Source organism: Schistocerca americana, chromosome 7, assembly GCF_021461395.2.
Source record: "Schistocerca americana isolate TAMUIC-IGC-003095 chromosome 7, iqSchAmer2.1, whole genome shotgun sequence".
NCBI classification, from domain to species: domain Eukaryota; kingdom Metazoa; phylum Arthropoda; class Insecta; order Orthoptera; family Acrididae; genus Schistocerca; species Schistocerca americana.
Genome location: NC_060125.1, coordinates 195,102,462 through 195,125,421, shown reverse-complemented (window position 1 = coordinate 195,125,421; position 22,960 = coordinate 195,102,462). Strand labels below are relative to the sequence as shown.

At 42.3% G+C, this 22,960-nt stretch overlaps 1 protein-coding gene across 4 annotated transcripts in view; it reads right to left on the bottom strand.

Annotated features, from left to right (window-relative positions):
- Nucleotides 1-22,960, bottom strand: part of LOC124622274 (probable cytochrome P450 6a13) — a 229,452-nt gene that overhangs the window by 58,548 nt on the left and 147,944 nt on the right. For all 4 annotated transcript variants that reach the window (XM_047147938.1, XM_047147940.1, XM_047147937.1 and 1 more), the window contains exons 2-3: nucleotides 12,762-12,965; nucleotides 4,266-4,454 (exon numbers count right to left, since the gene is read on the bottom strand). In XM_047147938.1, the coding sequence (XP_047003894.1) occupies nucleotides 4,266-4,454; nucleotides 12,762-12,958 (386 nt within the window). In that variant the 5' untranslated portion in view covers nucleotides 12,959-12,965. The remainder of the gene's footprint in view (nucleotides 1-4,265; nucleotides 4,455-12,761; nucleotides 12,966-22,960) is intronic.

Genomic DNA, 22,960 nt, shown 5'->3' with positions numbered 1-22,960 from the left:
GTCACGAGATGAGAAAGTCGTCATACCTCGCTGACCCACATCTCATCCCTCCTCTTGAAACATCCTCGATTGAGATCAGAACAGCAACGCCCAGTGTTGAAATCACGCGGTTTTCCCACTGGTGGCTGAAGAAAACATTTCAGACACACCGCAGCTCGGAATCAACCACATAAGGCCTCACACCTTAGGGCGTTCGTTTACACACATTTCGCATTCAAGATGACGACTTACAGTGCGTTGTTCAACAGACTGATATTCTTAACAGGCTTTGGGACTGCTGATACCCCCCTGACCACTCAACCCTCCTCTAAGGACGTTGTGGACGTTGCAACCCCATTGAACATGATCTGACCGCTTTGGACTGTAATGCTACCACAATTTATGCTCTGGTATACAAGGTGGAACCACTACGGACCGTTCAGAACCATTGGATGAAATATGAAAGTGATCCAAAGCAGTTAAGGGTGATTATGGTTCTTCAGTCCTCCCGTTTCCCGCCCATCTGAGGAGTGATCTGTTGAGCACTTTAAAAATCTACCCGCACAGAGACAATCCTTGAACGATTCTTCTCACATTTTTAGTAAGTAGCTGGAATATGGACCATGTCCCGACAAGTATTGTATAGCTCCATTGTTTGGAAGAAGTATGACACTCAGGACCTTTCCTTTATCTTAAGTAGGAACAGATAAGAATAGGCATCTCCTCGAAAGCTTCAGCAGTGTGACACTACCCTGCTGTTCTACCACCCGATTGCGGGCGTTTGGAATCTACACACGTTGGTTATACAAAAGTACACTACTGGCCATTAAAATTGCTACACCACGAAGATGCCGTGCCACAGACGCGAAATTTAACCGACTGGAAGAAGACGCTGTGATATGCAAATGATAGGATTTTCAGAGAATTCACACAAGTTTCGCGCCGGTGGCGACACCAACAACGCCCTGACATGAGGAAAGTTTCCAACCGATTTCTCATACAGAAACAGCAGTTGACCGGCGTTGCCTGGTGAAACGTTGTTGTGATGCCTCGTGTAAGGAGGAGAAATACGTACCATCACGTTTCCGACTTTGATAAAGGTCGGATTGTAGCCTATCGCGATTGCGGTTTATCGTATCGCGACATTGCTGCTCCCGTTGGTCGAGATCCAATGACTGTTAGCAGAATATGGAATCGGTGGGTTCAAAAAAATGGTTCAAATGGCTCTGAGCACTATGGGACTCAACTGCTGTGGTCATAAGTCCCCTAGAACTTAGAACTACTTAAACCTAACTAACCTAAGGACATCACACACATCCATGCCCGAGGCAGGATTCGAACCTGCGACCGTAGCGGTCGTGCGGTTCCAGACTGTAGCGCCTTTAACCGCTCGGCCACTTCGGCCGGCTCGGTGGGTTCAGGAGGGTAATACGGAACGCCGTGCTGGATCCCAACGGCCTCGTATCCTTAGCAGTCGAGATGACAGGCATCTTATTCGCATGGCTGTAACGGATTGTGCAGCCACGTCTCGATCCCTGCGTCAACAGATGGGGACGTTTGCAAGACAACAACCATCTGCACGAACAGTTCGACGACGTCTGCAGCAGCATGGACAATCAACTCCGAGACCATTGCTGCGGTTACCCTTGACGCTGCATCACAGACAGGAGCGCCTGCGATGGTGTACTCAACGACGAACCTGGGTGCACGAATGGCGAAACTTCATTTTTTCGGATGAATCCAGATTCTGTTTACAGCATCATGGTGGTGTTTGGCGACATCGCGATGAACGCGCATTGGAAGCGTGTATTCGTCATCGCCATACTGGCATATCAGCCAGCGTGATGGTATGGGGTGCCATTGGTTACACGCTTCGGTCACCTCTTGTTCGCATTGACGGCACTTTGAACAGTGGACGTTACATTTCAAATATGTTACGACCCGTGGCTCTACCCTTCATTCGATCCCTGCGAAACCCTACATTTCAGCAGGATAATGCACGACTGCTTGTTCCAGGTCCTGTACGAGCCTTTCTGGATACAGAAAATGTTCGACTGCTGCCCTGGCCAGCACATTCTCCAGATCCCTCACCAATTGAAAACGTCTGGTCAATAGCGGGTGGTCAACTGGCTCGTCACAATACGCCAGTCACTACTGTTGATCAACTGTGGTATCGTGTTGAAGTGCATGGGCTGTACACGCCATCCAAGTTCTGTTTGACTCAATGCCCAGGCGTATCAAGGCCGTTATTACGGCCAGAGGTGGTTGTTTTGGGTACTGTTTCTCAAGATCTATGCACCCAAATTGCATGAAAATGTAATCACATGTCAATCCTATTATAATATATTTGTCCAATGAATAACCGTTTTTCATCTGCGTTTCTTAATGGTGTAACAATTTTAATGGCCAGTAGTATATTTGCCTGTTGTAAGGTGTGTTGGCTCCATCCAAATTACAGAAAAAGTAGAGGACTTGTCACATGACTCTTTTAAGGAGCCTCTCAGGAGAGACGTACAGCATGTTGTAGGCAAGCCATATATAACATCACAAACCTATTCTGATGCCTCATAAATCTCGTAGACCTTCTACCTCAGTGTCTGTGTTATTCTGAAATACGATGCTGCGACTATAGCCGTTATCAAACACTTTAAATGTATTCGCAGTTGTGAATGTAGACAACCGTCAGCTGTTGAATGGAATGACGACAGTGAAAGTTCGTGTCGGACCGGGGCTCGAGCCCAGATTTCCCGCTTATCGTGAGCTGTGGTCTGAACATTTGGCTGCCTGTGCACAACACATGGCCAGACTTGAACTTCCATATGTTGTCAACCATACGTCTACGATCTGTACTTGTACATCCATTACGTATATTCTCGAACAGGTGGGGCATTTTATTTGGAAGTCACTTGCCCGGGGTAAGTAAAATGTCTGGCCGGTACGGGAATGTACACAATGCATGTAGAAGTACAGGTTATAGGAGCATGCTTGACGACATACGGAAGTTTGGGTATGGCCGTGGACCGTAAACGGATAACTAATGGTAAGACGACTGCTCGTGATAATCGGGAAATCCGGGTTCGAGTCCCGGTCTGGGACGAATTTTCAGTGTCGTCTTTCCATTCTACAGCTGATGGTTGTCCATTTTCGCAATTGCGAATGCGTTTAATGTATTCTACCGTTAGCGGCCTGGTGGTTACTAGCTATTTTAAACAGCTATTAAATAATTCAATACAACACTGTTAACTTATCTTTTTCCTTCACTTTAATTGTTTCCAAGCGTCAGCTTGCTTGTAACGAATTATAAATATCTAAGAACACACATCGGTAATATCAATTGGCTACTCATAGCCTAACAGAAGCTCACAACTGAAAATTCATATTTACACTGATAACTGCTTGATAACTCGATGCAAACATACCTTAATTACTTGGTTGACTATCATACTAACTGTGCTCTTTGAATGCAACGTGCTGACTGACTTGTGACTTTACACGCTGAATATTCACTACAGAGTGTCTTAGGCTTTGCGGGAGGGCAAAGGACAGATATTACAAAGAGGTAAAATGTAAAGTTATTAAATTTAGATATGAACATAAAGGACAGGAAAAAAATGCGTAAACACAGTAGTCAGAGGCACAGCATGGATGTCATTCAGTTGGTACAAATAATGGTTCTGTTTTTTGGCGCAGAATTTTAACGCGTCCTTGAATTTAGAAAAGCCCATCAAAATTTTATGCAAACTTAAATTTTCTAATGTGAATATTTCATTAAACAATACAATGATCTAGAAAAATCATGCCCATTTATAATCAGTAAAATTATGGTAATAACACCAAAATTTTTAAAAGTTCACATTTTAAGATTGGTATATTCTTGAAATCTACACATGTGAATAGGAAATAGCAGCTGAAATACAAAATTTTCGGAAAAAAGTAAAACGCTGTTAGAAAAGCAAGATGGGGCACTTAAATAAGAGTTGTCAGAGCCAAAACAATTATTAGCAGGATAGAATTTTGATGAATCGTAAATTTACAATATATTTCATTAAATAAAATACTGTCATCAGCTGTCTGTAAACTATACTCTGAATAATACAGTATCGAAAAATACAGCGTCAATAACAAAGTGGAGTTTCCGTATATTCACAGTACATAGATCACGAATGAATTAGACAGCCCAAAAGAAGAAGAAAACTAATTATTTAGGGAGTGATGTTATAGCAAGTGAGGCTGCGTCACTACACTAGATTTCACACGGTTCCTTGGCAATACAAAGTTGTACTTACGGTTCACCTCTCATAAAGAAAGGGTTCCTCGCCAGAATTGGGTCGAGCTCCTCGTTGATGTAGATATTGTTGTCGTGGAATGCGGCGAAGTCTCGGATCATCACGGCGCGTGCCAGCTCTGGATCCCTCACCAGCAGCACCGGCTGCCGTACCCGGTAGAAGCCGCAGAAGGGCTGGCCGTCCATCTGCCTGTCCGAACACAACAAAACGCGTCACGCACATGTAGCGCTCGACGCTGTACCCATTAAAACCAAAGAACCCTTGTCATGTCCACTCTGTTCTACAACCCTCCCTCCACCGAGTCTTTTTTTTTTTTTTTTTTTTTTTTTTTTTTTTTTACCAATTGTTTCTTTCACAATTTACGACGCACATTAGATATCCCGCTGAGATCTCTTCTACAGCAGTACCAGTAGAGCTTGGAAAAACAAATGAGTTACGAAATGACGTGCAATTCACGATACTGCCGCTAGGAGACTAGTAAGTAGCAATGGCTGACAATGGAAGAGTGACGACAAAGCAACGATCGGCAATTGTGTTACTTTTTCATGAAACGAAAAGCCTTGTTGTGACTCAGAGGCGTTTTCGACAACAGTTTAACACACGATGGGTCCCTTGCAAGAAGACCATCCACAGGTTGTACGATAAATTTGTACAGGAAGGAACAGTATTGGAAGCGAAGCGACCTCGGTCTAAGCCTGTTAGTTCGCCGGAGAATATTGAAGCGGTACGAGTTGCTGTACAGAGAAGTCCCGGGAAATCGTGTAGAAAGGCAGCAGTGCAACTGGGAGTATCAGGCCGCTCCGTTCAACGCATTCTTAAAAGTGACCTCCATATGTACCCATACAAGATGACCTGTGCACAGAAGCTCACTGAAGAACACAAGCAGCAGAGACTACTGTTTGCTCAGTGGGCGGAGGATAGGGAAGAAACTTTCAACAACGTTTAGTTTTCAGACGAGGCGCATTTTCATTTAGACGGTGTGGCTAACAAACAAAATGTACGATTTTTGGCCACTGAAAACCCACAAGTGCTTCATGAACGACAACATTATGCTCCGAGGATTAGAGCGTGGCCAGTAATTTCCAGTCACGGACTTATTGGACCCTTTTTCTTTCAAGAAACTGTGAACAGCGAGCGTTATTTGAGCATGCTTCCCAATAGCTTCATTCCATAGCTTCTTGCTACTGCCTTGCCGTTCAACACGCAGTGGTTCATGCAAGATGGAGCAAGGTCACATACTGCAAACGCTGTGTTGGAGTTTTTACACGAGGATTTCGACATAAGGATCATTTCACTCAGGTTTCCAGGTCGCTTCAATGGCGGACGAAATTGGCCCCCCAATAGTCCAGACCTCAATCCATGTGACTTTTTTCTTTGAGGGTACCTAAAGGGAAACATTTTCCCGAAACGTCCACGTGATTTAATTGAGCTCAGAAGCCTTATTCTTCAAGCTTGCAGTGAAATTACGGAAGACATGTGCCGTAGGGTAATCACTAACTTCAGTGTTCGTTTGAAGGAAGTTAGGAAACGAAATGGTGGACATATTGAGCATGTGCTGAGTTAGAACAAATCTCCATGGACGGCTCTTCATTGAAATATATGTTCCTTTCAGATTGTATAGACAATAAAGTTTATATTCAAAAACAAAATGGTAACACATTTCGTGCGCCACCCTGTATGTCCTAAACTATCTTTCATACAATGAGATAATTTTGCTGATACATTCCGTGAGATGCATGGATACTGTCTGCAACATGTGAATAGAATTAGCAGTACAAATTATAAATTAAATGTCATTGCTAATGTTTTACTGCAGGAATATCGAAAATGGAGTAAACGATTTTCATTATTTTGTATGAGGCGTCAGCGTGAAAAAATTTCAAAAAAGTTCGAAATTATGTGTAAAATTTGTTGGATGATATCATTCTAAAATACTTGATACATGTGATCTGGGCAATTTGTGCAGCCTGAGCTACACTTGTGGTATCAAGTATCGATACCACCCTATCGAAGTAGTTATGTTGGCAGTGGAATTGCAGCTTTCCGTGAGACACCGACTGCGAACGGACCCAATGACGCGCGCCCGCTGAACCATGGCCCCAGCTGCTTCGTACTACGAGCGCTCTATACTGTGCCATATAGGAGGGCCGAAGAGGGTCGGCGGCACACACACAGCCGACCTGCGCTCAGATTTCCACTTCGACTTGCGCGGCCACACTACAAGACCTGCTTTCGTAATTAATCAGGGAGCCTCCTCCTTGAGATACTGTAAAAGTTGGACTCTCTTTCTTGATGCTTTGTTTATATTTAAGTCATGGTTTACTTGGAGATTTATGAGTTAAGTAAATATTACGTTCATTGTATTAATTTGCTCGCTTATCATTTCTGCTCCTCTCCAGCTTTCCTATGACGACAGCTGCTGCACCACCCTGTAGCTCACCTCGTCTTACCATTGTGTATGAAGTGGTACACAACAACACTACCTAGAGATATATATATTCAATTCCTAACTTTTACACTTGCCTTATCGTGTGAAACATTTAGCATAAGGTTTTACCGCAAAAGGAGTAGATTATGCCAGTGTCTTAAATTTCTATTACTGGTTGGTAATTATACAAAAAAATTAAAAAGAAAACATTTGTAGCGCTTGGAATCCGATAGATAGGCAACCTGGAGATGCACCGTTTTAGCCTTTCAAGAATGCAGCTTCCACAGAGGTCACCTAAACAGGTTGTGGTAAATGCGATACTCAACAGCTGGCGCTCAACCAAAATGGTTCAAATGGCTCTGAGCACTATGGGACTTAACTGCTGAGGTCATCAGTCCCGTAGAACTTAGAACTACTTAAACCTAACTAACCTAAGGACATCACACACATCCATGCCCGAGGCAGGATTCGAACCTGCGACCGTAGCGGTCACGCTGTTCCAGACAGTAGCGCCTAGAACCGCTCGGCCACTCCGGCCGGCTGGTGCTCAATATCTTGTAAAACTATGAAGTTAGATTTCTTAACAAATCCTGAGAAGTATATTGCACTAGAGCAGTTTCTCTTCCATCTACGTACGAGTATGTTTTACAATTGTGCAAAAGATGAGCAAAAATTGGTGAACCAGGCCAAAACTTATTAGCTCTTCCAAGGAGAAGGTGCACAATATTGGCTAAAAAAGAAAAATACGATATGATAAAGGAGATATTAGTCACAAGAGCCATATCGAAAAAAAAATAAAGGCCTGTGTTGTTAGAGAATTAGGAAAAGGGTAGAAACAGGTAGGAAAACTTACCTGTTCCTTCCTACTATAAAAGAAAGAACATCATACTTCCTTCCAACCAAGGGGGCTAAACACTACCTGTCGGGTCATGACCCACGATCCATGTCCCAACTACATATTAAAAATATGACAACGCTCCACAGACACTTGTGAATGTCGAACAATCGGCACCATGGACCACATCGTGTGGGACTCGGTTATTACACAAGATGTTACAGATCAGAACAGGAACGTTTTTGGTAATACAGCGGTCTATAACATAATAAAGAATGAGAAACTGAGGCATAAGACGTACTCGCTGGCAGCTAAAATATCAGCTAATGAACTGCAGGCCTACGTGGCTGAGAGAAAAGCAAGAAAGAACAGTACAATATACGACACCCAAGAATGAAATAAATAGGAAGTGCAGGGAAGCCAAGGCGAAATACCTGCAAGAAAAAATAGAAAAGATCAAAAAAGAAATGAAAGTACTAGCGGAATGCTGTGTTCTCTGTCTTGCCATGAAGAATGTTACATGGAGAGTCATAACAACCTTCATGTTTATGAGAATGTTCTAGATATGGAGTACAGATTTTCGCCGAAGTACGCAAACTAGCCGGTAGATTTCGTACAGTTAACACTAGAAATATTTTTATCTAGTTCTGGAAGAAAATATGTACCTGTTTTAAGGACAATTCGCAATTTTGGGATGGAAACGTCCCGTGCTGTTAAAATCTACCTCACATTCCATAGTGTTAAATGGTTAGTATATAATTATTAAATTGATTTACTACTTTTCTGTAATGTATTTATGGCCTTCCCCCTGTCCTTTATTCTGACACTTCATATGACTGAAACACCTGCAGTCGGTTTGTTTTCCGATTTTGCCACGATCGGGAGGCAAAAGACCTGGTAAGCTAGCTTTTAACTAGAGATAGGGAACCGATAAAAAATTAGTTCCTGATTCAAATTCAGACTTACCACATTTCATACGTCACACTGTGATATCTGATGTATTCATATGCTGCTTTTTACACCATGCTATAAATTCATCATTAATATTGATGTTTTGGGACTGATTATTATCAATTGTCGAAGTACAGACGTCGAAGACGAAATAGGAATAAACGTCGGTGATTTGTCATCGTTGTAGATTCCAAGTCTAGGTATAGTGAGGTGTTAGTGAACCGAAATCAAAAGAAGGTAAGGATCTCTGGTCTGATGGATATAGGTTAATGTCAACAGCAGCAAAAATGCTACACCAGGTGTAGTATTCATCATGAATGGGAGGGTAAAGTGGAGAGTGAATTACTGTGAACAGTTCAGTGATAGGATCATTCACAACAGAATCGACAGCAAATCAACGCCAACAACAATAGTTCAAAAATATATACCGACGACACAAACAGAAGACGAAGAGATGGAGGAACTATATGACAATACTGAACGTGTGTTTCTCTATTTAAAGAGAGATGAAAATCTAATACTCATGGGTAACTGGAACACTGCAATAGGGGAAGAAATAAAAGACAGATATAATGGAGAATATGAACTCGATAGTGGGAATGAAAGAAAAGACTAACTGAATTCTACAGTATATTTCAGCTGCCGATAGCAAATAAACTGTTGAAAAATCACAAGAAGAGAAGGTATGCATTGAAAAGCCCTGAAGACACGAGATGATACAAGATGGATTACATCATGATCAGATAGAAGAAATAAACTATTGGATCGTATGGCACATCTAGGAGCAATGTAGTCTAGGTTAACAAGTTAGTAATGACGAAGAGTAGACTAACGTTTAGGAGAGTCGTCCGGAAGAATCTACGTGCATAGAAATGGAATATCGGATTGCTGAGGAAACATGAGTTGCTTTTGAAGTTTTCAAAAGCTACAGGTAAGGCGATAATAAATCTCGTAGCCGGCACTTCAGTTGAAGAGGAATGAACATCTCTAAAAAGGACGAAAACGGACATGGACAGAAAAATATAAGAACAAGGACGGTAATTGCGAAAAAGTCTTGTGTAACAGATGAAATATTAATTGAACTTCGAAAAAAAGTAAGTATATTAATTTTCAGGATAATATAGGAAAAGAGCCATGTAAGTAACTTAGTAATGTAATAAATAGAAATATCATGGACGCTAAGGAGAACAATCAGTTTAATAAGTCGCGGCTGCAAAATACTAACGCGAATTCTTTACAGACGAACGGAAAAACTGGTAGAAACCGACCTCGGGGAAGATCAGTTTGGATTCCGAAGAAATACTGGAACACGTGAGGCAATACTGACCCTACGACTTGTCTTAGATTAAGAAAAGGCAAACCTACGTTTCTAGCATTTGTAGACTTAGAGAAAGCTTTCGACAATGTTGAATGGAACACTCTCTTTCAAATTCTGAAGGTGGCAGGGGCAAAATACAGGGAGCGAAAGGCTATTTACAATTTGTACAGAAACCAGATGGCAGTTATAAGAGTCGAGGGGCATGAAAGGGAAGCAGTGGCTGGGAAGGGAGTGAGACAGGGTTGTAACCTCTTCCAGATGTTATTCAATCTGTATACTGAGCAAGCTGTAAAGGAAACAAAAGAAAAATTCAGAGTAGGTATTAAAATCCATGGAGAAGAAACAAAAACTTTAAGGTTCGCCGATGACATTGTAATTCTGTCAGAGAGAGCAAAGAACTTGGAAGAGCAGTTGAACGGAATGGACAGTGCCTTGAAAGGAGGATGTAAGATGAACATCAACAAAAGCAAAACGAGGATAATGGAATGTAGTCGAATTAAGTCGGGTGACGCTGAGGGAATCAGATTAGGAAACGAGAAACTTAAAATAGTAAAGGAGTTTTGCTATTTGGGGAGCAAAATAACTGATGATGGCCGAAGTAGAGAGGATATAAAATGTAGACTAGCAATGGCAAGGAAAGCGTTTCTAAAGAAGAGAAATTTGTTAACGTCGAGTATAGAGTTAAGTGTCAGGAAGTCGTTTCTGAAAGTATTTGTATGGAGTGTAGCCATATATGGAAGTGAAACATGGACGATAAATAGTTTGGACACGGAGAGAATAGTAGCTTTCGAAATGTGGTGCTACAGAAGAATGCTGAAGATTTGATGGGTAGATCACATAACCAATAAGAAGGTATCGAATAGAATTGGGGAGAAGAGGAGTTTGTGGCACAACTTAACTAGAAGAAGGGATCGGTTGATAGTATATGTTCTGAGGCATCAAGGGATCACCAATTTAGTATTGGAGGGCAGTGTGGAGGGTAAAAATCGTAGAGGGAGACCAAGAGATGAATACACTAAGCAGATTCAGAAGGATGTAGCCTGCAATACGTACTGGGAGATGAAGCAGCTTGCACAGGATAGAGTAGCATGGAGAGCTGTATCAAACCAGTCTCAGGACTGAAGACCACAACAACAACAACCATATGGAGAAATGGGTGCAGCAACAGTGCGCAGAAATCGAGCAAGAAGTGATTGTCAGAAGGATTCATTCAGCATATAGAGAAGTCAAAGCAACATTCTGTGAAATTAAAGACAGAGATGTCAACATCAAGAGTGCAAGAGAAAAGAACGGATGGATGGAAAGAGTATGTTGAAGGCATCTATGAGAGGATAGAACTGTCTGATGACGTGATAGAAGAAGACATGTGAGTCAGTGTGAGAGACATATGGAATCTTGTATTAGAGTCAGAATTTTACAGGAATGAGGAAGGGTTGCGATCAAATATGGCGGAAGGCATATGTAACAATTTCTAAAATGATTGCGGAAGAAGAAATCAAGCCAGGGGAAAGATGGATAATATACTGTACAGTATGTTGAGGAGTCAAGGGGAAACAGTAAGAATGGAAGATCAAGATCGAAGTTGATCTATACATCGAAGAAGTAATGACAGAAATAAAAAATTGTTCAAATTATGTATTAAAATTCAAGGTGAAAGAATATCAATGACTATAAATCGAAGAAGTAATGACGAAAATAAAGAAATGTTCAAATTAAGTATTAAAATTCGAGGTGAAAGAATATCAATGACTAGATTGGCTGATGACATTGCTATTTGCGTAGAAAGCAAAGAAAAATTAATGGACCTGTTAAATGAACAGTTTAATGAGTACAGAATATTGGCTAAGCGTAAAGCGAAGAAAGACTAAAGTAACGAGGAGTGACGGAAATGAGATCAGCGGTAAATGTAGCCTCAAGTTCTTAATCACGAAGTAGCCAGAGTAATTGAATTTTGCTACCTTCGAATCACAATAACATGTGATGCAGGAAGTAAGGAGGACATAAAAAAGCAGAGAAGTATAGGCAAAGGTGACCTTCCTGGCCAAAAGAAATTTACTAGGATTAATATCGCCCATAATTTAAGGAAGAGATTTCTGAGAATGTACGTTTGGTGCGTAGGATTGTGTGAAAGAAAATCATGTGTTATAGAAAAAAACGGGAATAGAAGAGAATCGAAGCACTGGACACGTGGTGCCATAGTAGGATGTTGAAATCTGAGTACATTGATAAGATAATAAGTAAAGAGGTACTCCGCAGAGTCGACGAGGCGATGATAACGGGGAAAACACTGACAAGTAGGAGGGACAGGAAGATAGGACGTGTGAAAAGACATCAAGGAATAAATTGATGGCTCTGAGCACTATGGGACTTAATATCTTAGGTCATCAGTCCCCTAGAACTTAGAACTACTTAAACCTAACTAACCTAAGGACATCACACACATCCATGCCCGAGGCAGGATTCGAACCTGCGACCGCAGCAGTCCCGCGGTTCCGGACTGCAGCGCCTAGAACCGCACGGCCACCAAGGCCGGCAGGAATAAATTGCATGTGCTTTAAACATTCAAGAAAATGCATCACAACTTTACGTTACCAATAACTGCCTAGTTGTATTAAAACATGCTCTCTCTCTCTCTCTCTCTCTCTCTCTCTCTCTCTCTCTCACACACACACACACACACACACACACACACACACACACACACACACACAAAGAAACCAGTAATGAGTTTCCAAAATGTGATAGTTTTTATAAGTCATCTAACCTGGAAGAAAGTCTTCAAACGCAGCGTTACTTTCTAATGTAAGAACTGGAAGAAACTAAAGATGACACGAATAGAGAGTTATCAGATGAAAACGGTTGTGTTGGCACAGATCATTAAATGGAGCCAACGTTTAGCACATCGAAACAAGTAACGAGACAAGCAAAGATAGGATCAGTACAAAAATCTTGTGAGAATCTTACCTATAAATGTCGTCAGCGATCTCTGAGAAGTGCTTCCGACCGAGCATGAGCTCTTTGACGTTCCCGAAAGGTACGGAGGGCTGCGGACAGGGCACGCCCAGGCGCTGCCAGTGGCTGTAGCTCCAGGTTAGGTACTTCCACAGCAGCCACGCCGCCACCACCACCAGGCAGCCCGTCATCCACCAGTCGAAGGCCATGGCGGTTCTGCGCATAGCCAATACAACACTTGTTGTTAGCTACCTCTGTGGTTGGGCAGGAATCTACCCATCACTTTTCCTGTAAACTGTGGTGACAGCATCATAGACTTGCTCTGTCGGACACGCCATACACGGAACTGCTGCTTGGATGAAGCTCTTACTTGTTCAAAAATGGTTCAAATGGCTCTGAGCACTATGGGACTTAACTGCTGAGGTCATTAGTCCCCTAGAACTGAGAACTACTTAAACCTAACTAACCTAAGGACATCACACACATCCATGCCCGAGGCAGGATTCGAACCTGCGACCGTAGCGGTCGCGCGGTTCCAGACTGTAGCGCCTAGAACCGCCGGCTGTCTTACTTGTACTGTATGCTGAACTTCCGTCTGTCTGGTCGTTGTGATATGCCCACTGGTCGTTTTTTTCCTAGTTATCCCTGACAGATATGGCACGCGTACGCTGTAATAGATTTTCACAGGTAATTCTCTTACAATTGCTTGACTTATAACTTGCGAACAGGTGTTGCTCATGTGCTAAATGACATTCTTCAATACTTCAAACATCTCATACTCAATACACTTCATTACACATAACTCCCTAAACTTAATAGCAACTTCAACTGCAAATAAATATATACCTTCAACCTACATCAACCGTCCATATTCGCTGCAATAACCACTTAAAAATACTACTCCAGGCTCCTTGGCCTCTCCGTACATCATATCTCGTATCACTTATTCGAACAAGTATGTCCTCCTGTATTTGTTTCTTTATATGTTCATCTACTTACAAGCTGATACATTACTTCAATTCTCTTACAATTGCTTGACCTATTTGTGCCTCATAAAACAACTGTGTAAGATCACACAAACTCTTGTTTGACCAATTAGCTTCCAACCACATTTTATAAACATTAAATTTCTGATCTGGTTCTCCTTTTATTACTTCTGGCACTAATAATTTTGTAATGTACTAACACTAAACTGATTTTTAACTTATTGATTCTCTGACATGCCACACTCTACATTAACAGTAACCACTACAAATTTACTATATGGTTCCTGACTGAATTATTTGGACGACCACTACTTATTCTAAGTACTATACACTATCTTTCTTAACCTACGGACAGAGAAAGATGGCAGAGGAGTGAGACTTGAAATGAGAAATAAAGTCTCACCCAGCTGGGAGTGTGCCAGTCGCCGCTTGGTAAATCAGCAAAAGAGTTGCTGGCTCCCTACAGCAACATGATGGGTTATGATGCCATCACCACAAAAAAAAAAAAAAAAAAAAAAAAAAAAAAAAAAATCGAAGCACCCGAAAGCGGAGGAGGAAACGAAATGAAACTTCATTTGTGAGGGTATGTGATGTCATTTCATTGATTACACAAGTCAGTTTCACAAAGAACTTCGGACTATGGGCCCACGTATCAGAATGATAATACACCTCCTCTAGCCGGATGCACGCACTGACTGTCTTGGGAATGGTGTCATAAACCCACTGTATCACCGCCTGAGGCAAGCTGGCCCACAATAGTTGTAGCTGATCCTTGATATCGAGGATGCTGGCACTGGGACAGAGTTGACATACGAGCTTGTTCCCTACAAATTCAATTGGGGACAGATATGAAGCCGTTGTTGCCAATGGAAGTATCTCAGCATCATAAAGGCAGTTCATACAGACACGTGCCATCTGTAGACGAGCATTGTGCTGTTAACAAAAAAATGGTTCAAATGGCTCTGAGCACTATGGGACTCAACTGTTGTGGTCATAAGTTCCCTAGAACTTAGAACTACTTAAACCTAACCAACCTAAGGACATCACACACATCCATGCCCGAGGTAGGATTCGAATCTGCGACCGTAGCGGTCGTGCGGTTCCAGACTGTAGCGCCTTTAACCGCTCGGCCACTCCGGCCGGCTGTGCTGTTAACACAACGATACTATCGCATAAGAGTTAACACACAGGGTCACATGACCTGCCATTGTACCGTGAAATATTCTTCAACCACGAAATGATTAGAACCGCAATCTCTGCGAAAAGCAGCGGGTACTAAAGTACATTAGTGTTGTTCGTGTATATTGTTGTTACCATGTATGGTGGAGTATATGAGGGGTGTGACCAGCGTCAGATGTTGAATGATCACTGTGAATCATATGGAGGCGGCTTGTAGTTGTGTGAGACAGCACTATTGGCACATGGCATAGTTTGTAAGAGGATGTGTCGGAGGGGTTTTGTCCCGATCCTGGGCTACACGGGAGCGTGCACTGTTACTCCATTCAACTTCCAACAAGCATCAGTGGAATGTTGTGTGTGCACATCCCCAGTTACACAAGGGGCTTTTCAACTGTATCGTTTTTATTGGTGACAAACCTGTTTTTATTTTTAACTGATCTGTGTGTTATGTGTTAGATATTATAAACAATAATGTAAACATAGCAGGTGTAGTATAGCGTAATACGTCCGACTGCGGCCACTTTCGCCAACGGGCCGCAAGCGGCTGAGCCGGACACCCTGGGGCGAGCCCCCGGATGCAGTCATTCTGCAGGGATACAGCGGCAAGCCGAGCGGGTGCCCTTGCCTCTCTGCAGGAGGGAGACGTTGCGAAGGGCCCGCCAAACAACGAGAAGCGCTCTGTGCGAAGAGATGGGTAGTTCGCGAACGAACGGGTGCAAAGGAACGGTTCACCAAGATGAACGAAAGGACTGAGGAACGAATGCCAAGGAACGATCGGTTCATAGGTCACTTCGGTCACGGCGGTCTACTTATAGTTCCCGGGAACGAGGAACGATCGGTTCATAGTTCACTAGTTCACTTCGGTCGCGGCGGTTTTCTTATAGTTTCCGGGAACGAGGAACGATCGGTTCATAGTTCACTAGTTCACTTCGGTCGCGGCGGTCACTTCGGCAGTTCTCGTTCCTGCCTTGGTCGCGTGCTCGTCTCAGTCTCGGTCTCCCTCGGCCGCACTCGACGTTGCTCGCATGACCACCTGTCTCAGTTCCACTGCCGAGTGCTCCTTGTTAGTTCAGTATCCAGTTGTTCGTTTCGTTCACTGCGCTCGCCTATTTTACATGTGTTCCAAACTGTTCTTGCACTTGGTTCTGGCTATTCAGCGTCCACGAGCGGTAATCAAAAAGTATTTTATAGTTACGTAAATTACATAAAAATTACGTTGTATGTAATAGGTACGTCTTTTCACGTAACAAAAGGGCATATCAGCTCACTTCATTATATCGATGAACAGCAGAAGACATACTTATAACAAGGCAAGTTTTTTTGTTATTCATATATTTTTTGGTTTCATCGACTTGATTTAGCAACTAACTTTCAATAATTTGCTTAATTTTTAGTGCAAGAAAATTCATATAAAACGATTTTCGCGTATCTTTCATATACAAAACATTACATTTAGGAAGGCTCTAATTATTTTTAAGTTTGGTTGTTTCCAATTTGCATTACCTGCTAGTTTGGTTTCTTTGAAAAAAAAAAAAAAGGAAAGTGGGTTGTGGGTCATTTTGGCTCAGTAGGAAAAACGGTGCCTCTCCGTTTGAAGAGACGTAGATTGCTATAAATTCATATTTACTTTTAATCTCAAAAACACTTGTTCAGAAGGAGATTTCAAACTAAAAACTTTATTACTGCGAACTTAATTATTATTATTGCTGTTGCATCAACGTTAATAATGCAACAAAAACCCAATTTTTACTAAGTGTGTGACGCAAGTGTGAGAAAACCACATTTTATTTTATGCTTCCATGTAGTCTCTACTTCGCCTACGAACTCAGAGACAACGTCAAGTATATATAGGGTGTAAACGATTATTGTTTACAACGTAGCATAGCTATGTAGTGGAAGTCGAAACGAAGAATTTTATACAAGAGCCTTGTGGTCTATTAAGTTGGGAAACAGCCACCAACAGGTTTACAAGAGTACGTGAGCTATTATAGCCCATGCGCGTCGCATGAGATTTTCATGTTCTCTTCTCCAGTTCTCTACACATCGTTATCGATTGTTTCGCAATTGTTGCTTGCATTAGCTTGTTATTTCTTCACTGCCTAATTATTACATGTTTGTCTGTTTGTTATATCTGCTCGTAACGGTCAACACATCGTCCGTAATTGGCGAGCAGTCTGTACTCGGGGCCGGTTTTCCGTGCGCCACCCTATATTATTTCCCTGCGATCAGCCACTCAAAGCCACCGTTGGCTAAACGACAGGTTCTGCAGAATCACAGAAATTACTTATAAAAGTGTGTAAGAATACTGTAATGAATAAAAACTCTATACTCCAGGGGGAGGCAAGTGCCCCCTCTTGGTGCCCTCCATCCTTCAGTCACCTACACTACTAGTTTTCAGTTTTTCATAAGAACCATATACCAAGCAAATGAACGGTGAACGAGTAAAGATGAACGGTTCCCAAAAAAGAACGATCAGCAGTGAACTAGTTCCCAAGGATGAACGAGTTTGCCCATCTCTAGTGCGAAGAGCTGATCGACACCTGCAGCCACTAGAACGGAACACCATGGGGGCAGCCATTTTACCTGCCTTAGAAAGCGGAGATGTGCCGGAAATTTCCAGCACCCCATGGGCACAAGGAGGAGCGTACAAAAAGCGCGGGAAATTGGTACAGGGTGGCGTGTGAAAGATGCCAGCATTCTTAAGAAGATGTTTTTCCTGACAGTGAGGACATTCATGACGAACCCCAGAAGATTTTCAGACGGAGTCCAGGCATGAGTCTATCCAGGGCTCACGCAGAGTGAGTGGTTATAAAGAAGCATTGTGTAGCTGCTCTCCCAACAGCCTCGGAATACAGGAAAACATCTTAAGAATTTGAAATCTTGAGGAAGATGCCGATTCGCGAGCCACACGCCAGCCCACGCCAGGTAGAACATTTCCATCGCGCACGAAGAGACGTGGCGATGAAACGGCGATCTGTCAATGGGCTGCATTGAAAATTTCGTCCGCTGATGACAGCGCCGAAAGGAAGAATATCTCGAAGAGGAGTTGAGTTGGGAGATGGAGGAGAAGCGAGAGAGGATGGAGTCTCGGAGACATCGCAGAAGCTAGAGGACATGGGCACTCTTCCACCCATCGCTATCATTCGCCTTCCGACGCCGTGATATCACTGCTTCGGCCACACAACCGACAACGGGCAGACAACGGGTAGATCATACCTGTGACCCGCCGCAAAGCCGCGATTGCTGATGAGGGCAGCCAACCCGTGCAGCACAGCTCTGAGGCGAAGCGCCGTACCGACACAGCGCCTGCCTCCGACAGCAGCATACGACGAACGATAATGAATAAAGGTGAGACGATTCGTTCCCTCCTCCTTCCCCTTAATAACTGAGTCGTGTCTACGCCCAGTCAAATCGGCCCTGAGATTTACACTTCTGTTTTGATTTATGTAAACAGCACGAAAATAAATACATTTCTTTCATGTTTTCATCATATAAGCAATCTTTTACATTCATATGTGGACACCTTAACTTTGTACCCTTTGTGTGTGTGATTTCATTAATTTCTAGAGTTCACTACATTTATGGCGCCCAGCGTAGGGTGATCTCATTGGAAATTTTCATGGTACCTGAAGTCACAAAATAATTTCTCCAGAGTTCACTACAACAGTCATAATGGAACAGGACGTATAACAACAAGTTTTTTGAAGATCAGAAGATGAAAGCCTCAGCTGTTGAAACCGGTCGTAGGAATAAATAATTTTGAATGCGATCCTGCCTATTAAAATGTTTTTGAAATCTCGATAAACAGATCCTGAATTACCGCGCTGCAATGCACAACCGTTGCATGCAACAATCATAGAGTTACAGCGAAAATCACCAGGAAAGAGCTCTTTGATGTTGCCGTGGCAGGTTCATACACTAAGGTCATAAAAGTCATGGGATAGTGATATGCTCGTGTACAAATAGCGACAGTGTCGCGTGCACAAGGTATAAAAGGGCAGTCCAATGGCGAAGCTGTTATTTGTTCTCAAGTGCTTCATTTCAAAAGACTTCCCATGTGATTGTGGCCACACGACAGGAGTTAACAGATTTTGAATGCGGGATGGTAGTTGGAGCTAGACGCATGGGACAATCCATTTCTAAAATGGTTAGGGAATTCAGTATTCCAAGATCCACACTGCAAAGAGTGTGCCAAGAGTACTGAAGTTCATGCATTACCTCTCAATACGGGCAATGCAAGTGGCCTACGGCCTTCTCTGAAGCACCGAGAGGAGCGGAATTTGTGTAGAGTTGTCAATGCTAACAGACAAGTAACAATGCTTGATATAACGTCAGAAATCAATTTGGGCCGTACAACGAAAGTACCTGTTAGGAGAGTGAATTTGGTGTTATTGGGCTACAGCAGCAGTGACCTGGTCAGATGAGTCCCAGTTTCAAGTGGTAAGAGCTGCCGGTAGGGCTGGTATGTGGCGCACACCCCACGAAGCCACAGACACAAATTGTCTACGAGCAACTGTGAAAGCTATTGGTGGTTCCTCAGTAGTGTGGGCTGTGTTTACGTGGAACGGTCTGGATCCTCTGGTTATGTTCGGCTACTTGGGGACCATTTGCAACCATTTGTGGACTTCATGTTCCCAAACAACCATTAAATTTTTATGGCTGACGAAGCGTCAAGGCATCGGGCCACAGTTGCTCACAATTGGATTGAAGACAGTTCCAGACAGCTCGAGCAAATAATTTGGCCACCCAGTTGGCCCTACATAAATCCCACCGAACAGTTATAGGACTTAATCGAGAGGTCAGGTCGTACACAAAATCCTGCAACGACAACACTTTCGCAATTATGGAAGGCTATAGAGGCAGCATGCCTCAATATTTCTGAAGGCGATTTCCAGCTAGTTGTGGAGTCCATGCCACTTCGAGCTGCTGCACTACACCGAGAAAAAGGAGGTCCAACACGATGTTAGGAGGTATTCCATGACTATTGTTAGTGCACAATCGCCGGCATTGGAGGGTGAATCTTTGAGAATGTCTACCACTGGTGCTGCTGAAACGCCAGAAAAATTATCAAACAAATGCTGGCTGAAGATCTTAAGAGAAGCTTTGTATAGGTTGTTACGTTATGCGTTTTTCGATATGGAGAAAATCCATGACCGTTCGATTGGTTGTTGAAGTTAACTTAAGAAATGGTGCAGAATATTTAATTACATGTAGGTCCATCTTTGTGATGTAATTTAATCGATTGTTTCTTTCTGTAGTTAGCTAGAATCCTGTTACCAATCGACTGTTGCTCGGTCCATTGAAATATCATAAGCGGTGTTTACAACTTCGCGATGAGTCGCGTTGTTATCCTATTGTGTGACGTTCTCTTGTTCGGGCAGCAGGGTCGTCTAGCGTTGCAGCCTTCGCTCTGTTTACTTGTCCACGAACGGCGGCCTGTCTGGCGTCGGAAATTTCCGTCCGCTCTAGGCCGTTACAGTGCGTATGCCGGAGAAGACATCTAACAGTTGACGCGGCCCTGGAGCACGTACTTTGTGCATGCTCGATGGCCAATCAGAACGTGAGCTTTTGTTTACGTTACTGTGGCAACGCCCCAGTGTTGCCGTAGTGCTGGGCTATCGCTGCTGGCTCGCTGCCCATCCGTGCCGAATACTGGCAACTGCGCTGCCAGCTGTCAGAGCTCTTCTCTCGACGTACGAAATATAGTTTTTATAATTACAGTTACGCTCTCGTAAGTCGCCGATCAGTGTGGTGAATGGATTTCTGTAGTAGGAGCCGTGAATAGGTTATCACGAGCAGGTTTGATTTACGGACACGTAGCTTTTAAATGGTCACGAGCCCTGAAAATCGTGGTGAGTATATAGTAGTCCGTCGTATAGAACCAATGCCCTGACTCCATGTGTGATTATATGACACTATATGCTTCTTAGCAGGTAACTGTGACTACAGGAAGTGATTCCTCACGTACTCCATAAGGAAATTTACTGTGAAGTTTCTATTTATCCATGGTTATATGAGACCGAAAATTTGGGAGATTCCTGTGTGGTTGTTTGAGACAGATAGGTAATATGGTTCCAATATAATTTCCTTGGGAATGCAGTATATGTCAAATGAAGAGACGAGCAAATCTTTGTTGACTTGATGTTGAGAACAGAAGGCAATGCGAACTCCACTCAGGCACGTAGCACACCGGTGAGAAAAGTGATACAAGTCAAACAAGGGCAAATATTAGACTCTGTCATAGAAAAATACATGTGAAGCACCCCATCCTGTAAGTAAAACGTCACATCCCCATCTCGCAATTTTTGCACTTCAGGACAGTTGTGTCAGTTTTGTTGAAGGCTACTTCACGACCCACCACGGCAAGAACAGTGTCATATCAAAGCTTTTACTGCAAGGTGTGAATGGGTTATTCAAGAAGTGCGGCACATTCTGAGCTGTGATACTTTTCAAGTATGAGGAAAGTTGAATGCAATTTTAAATAGCATTGATTATTACAATTTCTGTGTTTATGACGTGTCTGTATCTTACATTACAATGTCCTTCTGATGTGCATGCATGTCTCAGGGAACAGACACTGTTTTGACGATTACAACCGTTATAAGTATTATGAAATTCGTGCTTTGTGGCACTCAAGAAAAAAATAGAAATTTCTGCTGCAAAGGAAGTTCATATTGACTTCCTTTTCCATTGAAAAGTATTCCTACGTTATATAAGACCATTTATGGTTTTATGTTTTCGTAAATTGTGTTCCTTAAATTGCACTTAAAAATGTTCCTTACTAAATTATAGTTATTTTCATGAATTACAACTTTGTGCTTTGTATTTTCTCATACAACAATTTCAACTTGTTTTTCACTTCTTATTTTAACTTAAGTACTAACTTTGCCTGATGAAGGCTCGACTCTCGTATTACATTACAGCAAGTAAAAAAAAGTATTATTTGGGGTGTAAAAGTGGCAAAAGTATTACATGAGGGGTAATAACAAAAAAAACACATTTTTAGAAAATTCTTAGAAATCAAGAAAAGCAACTAAAAGGATTAGTTGACAATTGCATGATAACACTTTGCATTCGACGAGTATAGACCTAAATGTCCATATTACTGGTGTGTAGACTACAATGGAATTTACAGCCAACATTACTTTCTTGAAATTTAAACGATGGTGATACTATTTCATTATAAGTTTTGTAGAATTCTGTAACGCGATTTTTCTCAAGTATTCCATTTTTGAGAAGTAGCATAGTGTTTGCAGGTTGGCATTACCTTACGTTGGTACGCTTGTGCTCGTATAACACCCCATATGTAATGGAGATCGAACGCACAACTAAGCTTCCACGCAGTACGGTACAAGCTTTACGGAGAAGTGTATGGGGAACAATCTTTTTAATGTTCACTACTGAACTGGAACTCCACTGTCCCCACTGTATTGCAATTTTATCGTCTGACGGAATCATTCGTCGATCTCTGAAACTTCAGGCCTCAAATAACCATAATTCAATGCAAAACTTCTGTGCAGATTTCTTTAAGATGTCGTGAACACAATGCTACTGCTGTGTAATATTAATTTTTTCCTTTTTAATTACAGCATTACAGTTTAACAATGAATAAATGTTTGTCAGTTCATGCGTTGTTGAATAGTGAGACATAACTACGGAACTGTCTACGTTTCATACATATCTTTACAATACTTACGACCAAGGAAAAACTGCAGCACGAGGGAGAGAGAGAGAGAGAGAGAGAGAGAGAGAGAGAGAGAGCGGTAAAATATCGATCGTTGACGGACAGAGAGGAGACTGAGACAGAGAATGTATGGTCTAATCATGGCCTCCACATTCGATTACGGGCGCTGAACCGACGATCATAGAAGTTTCGCTTTCTCTCATTTTACAGTAGCTTGCTACATAATAATTGGATGGTTATTTCTTAACAGTACCAATTTAAGAATGCAATTTGACCTGAAAATGCAGGGTATAATTATGGTAACGATTTTATATGTCCAAACTAAACTTCATTTATAAGGTAATTTTAGTTAAAAATTATCA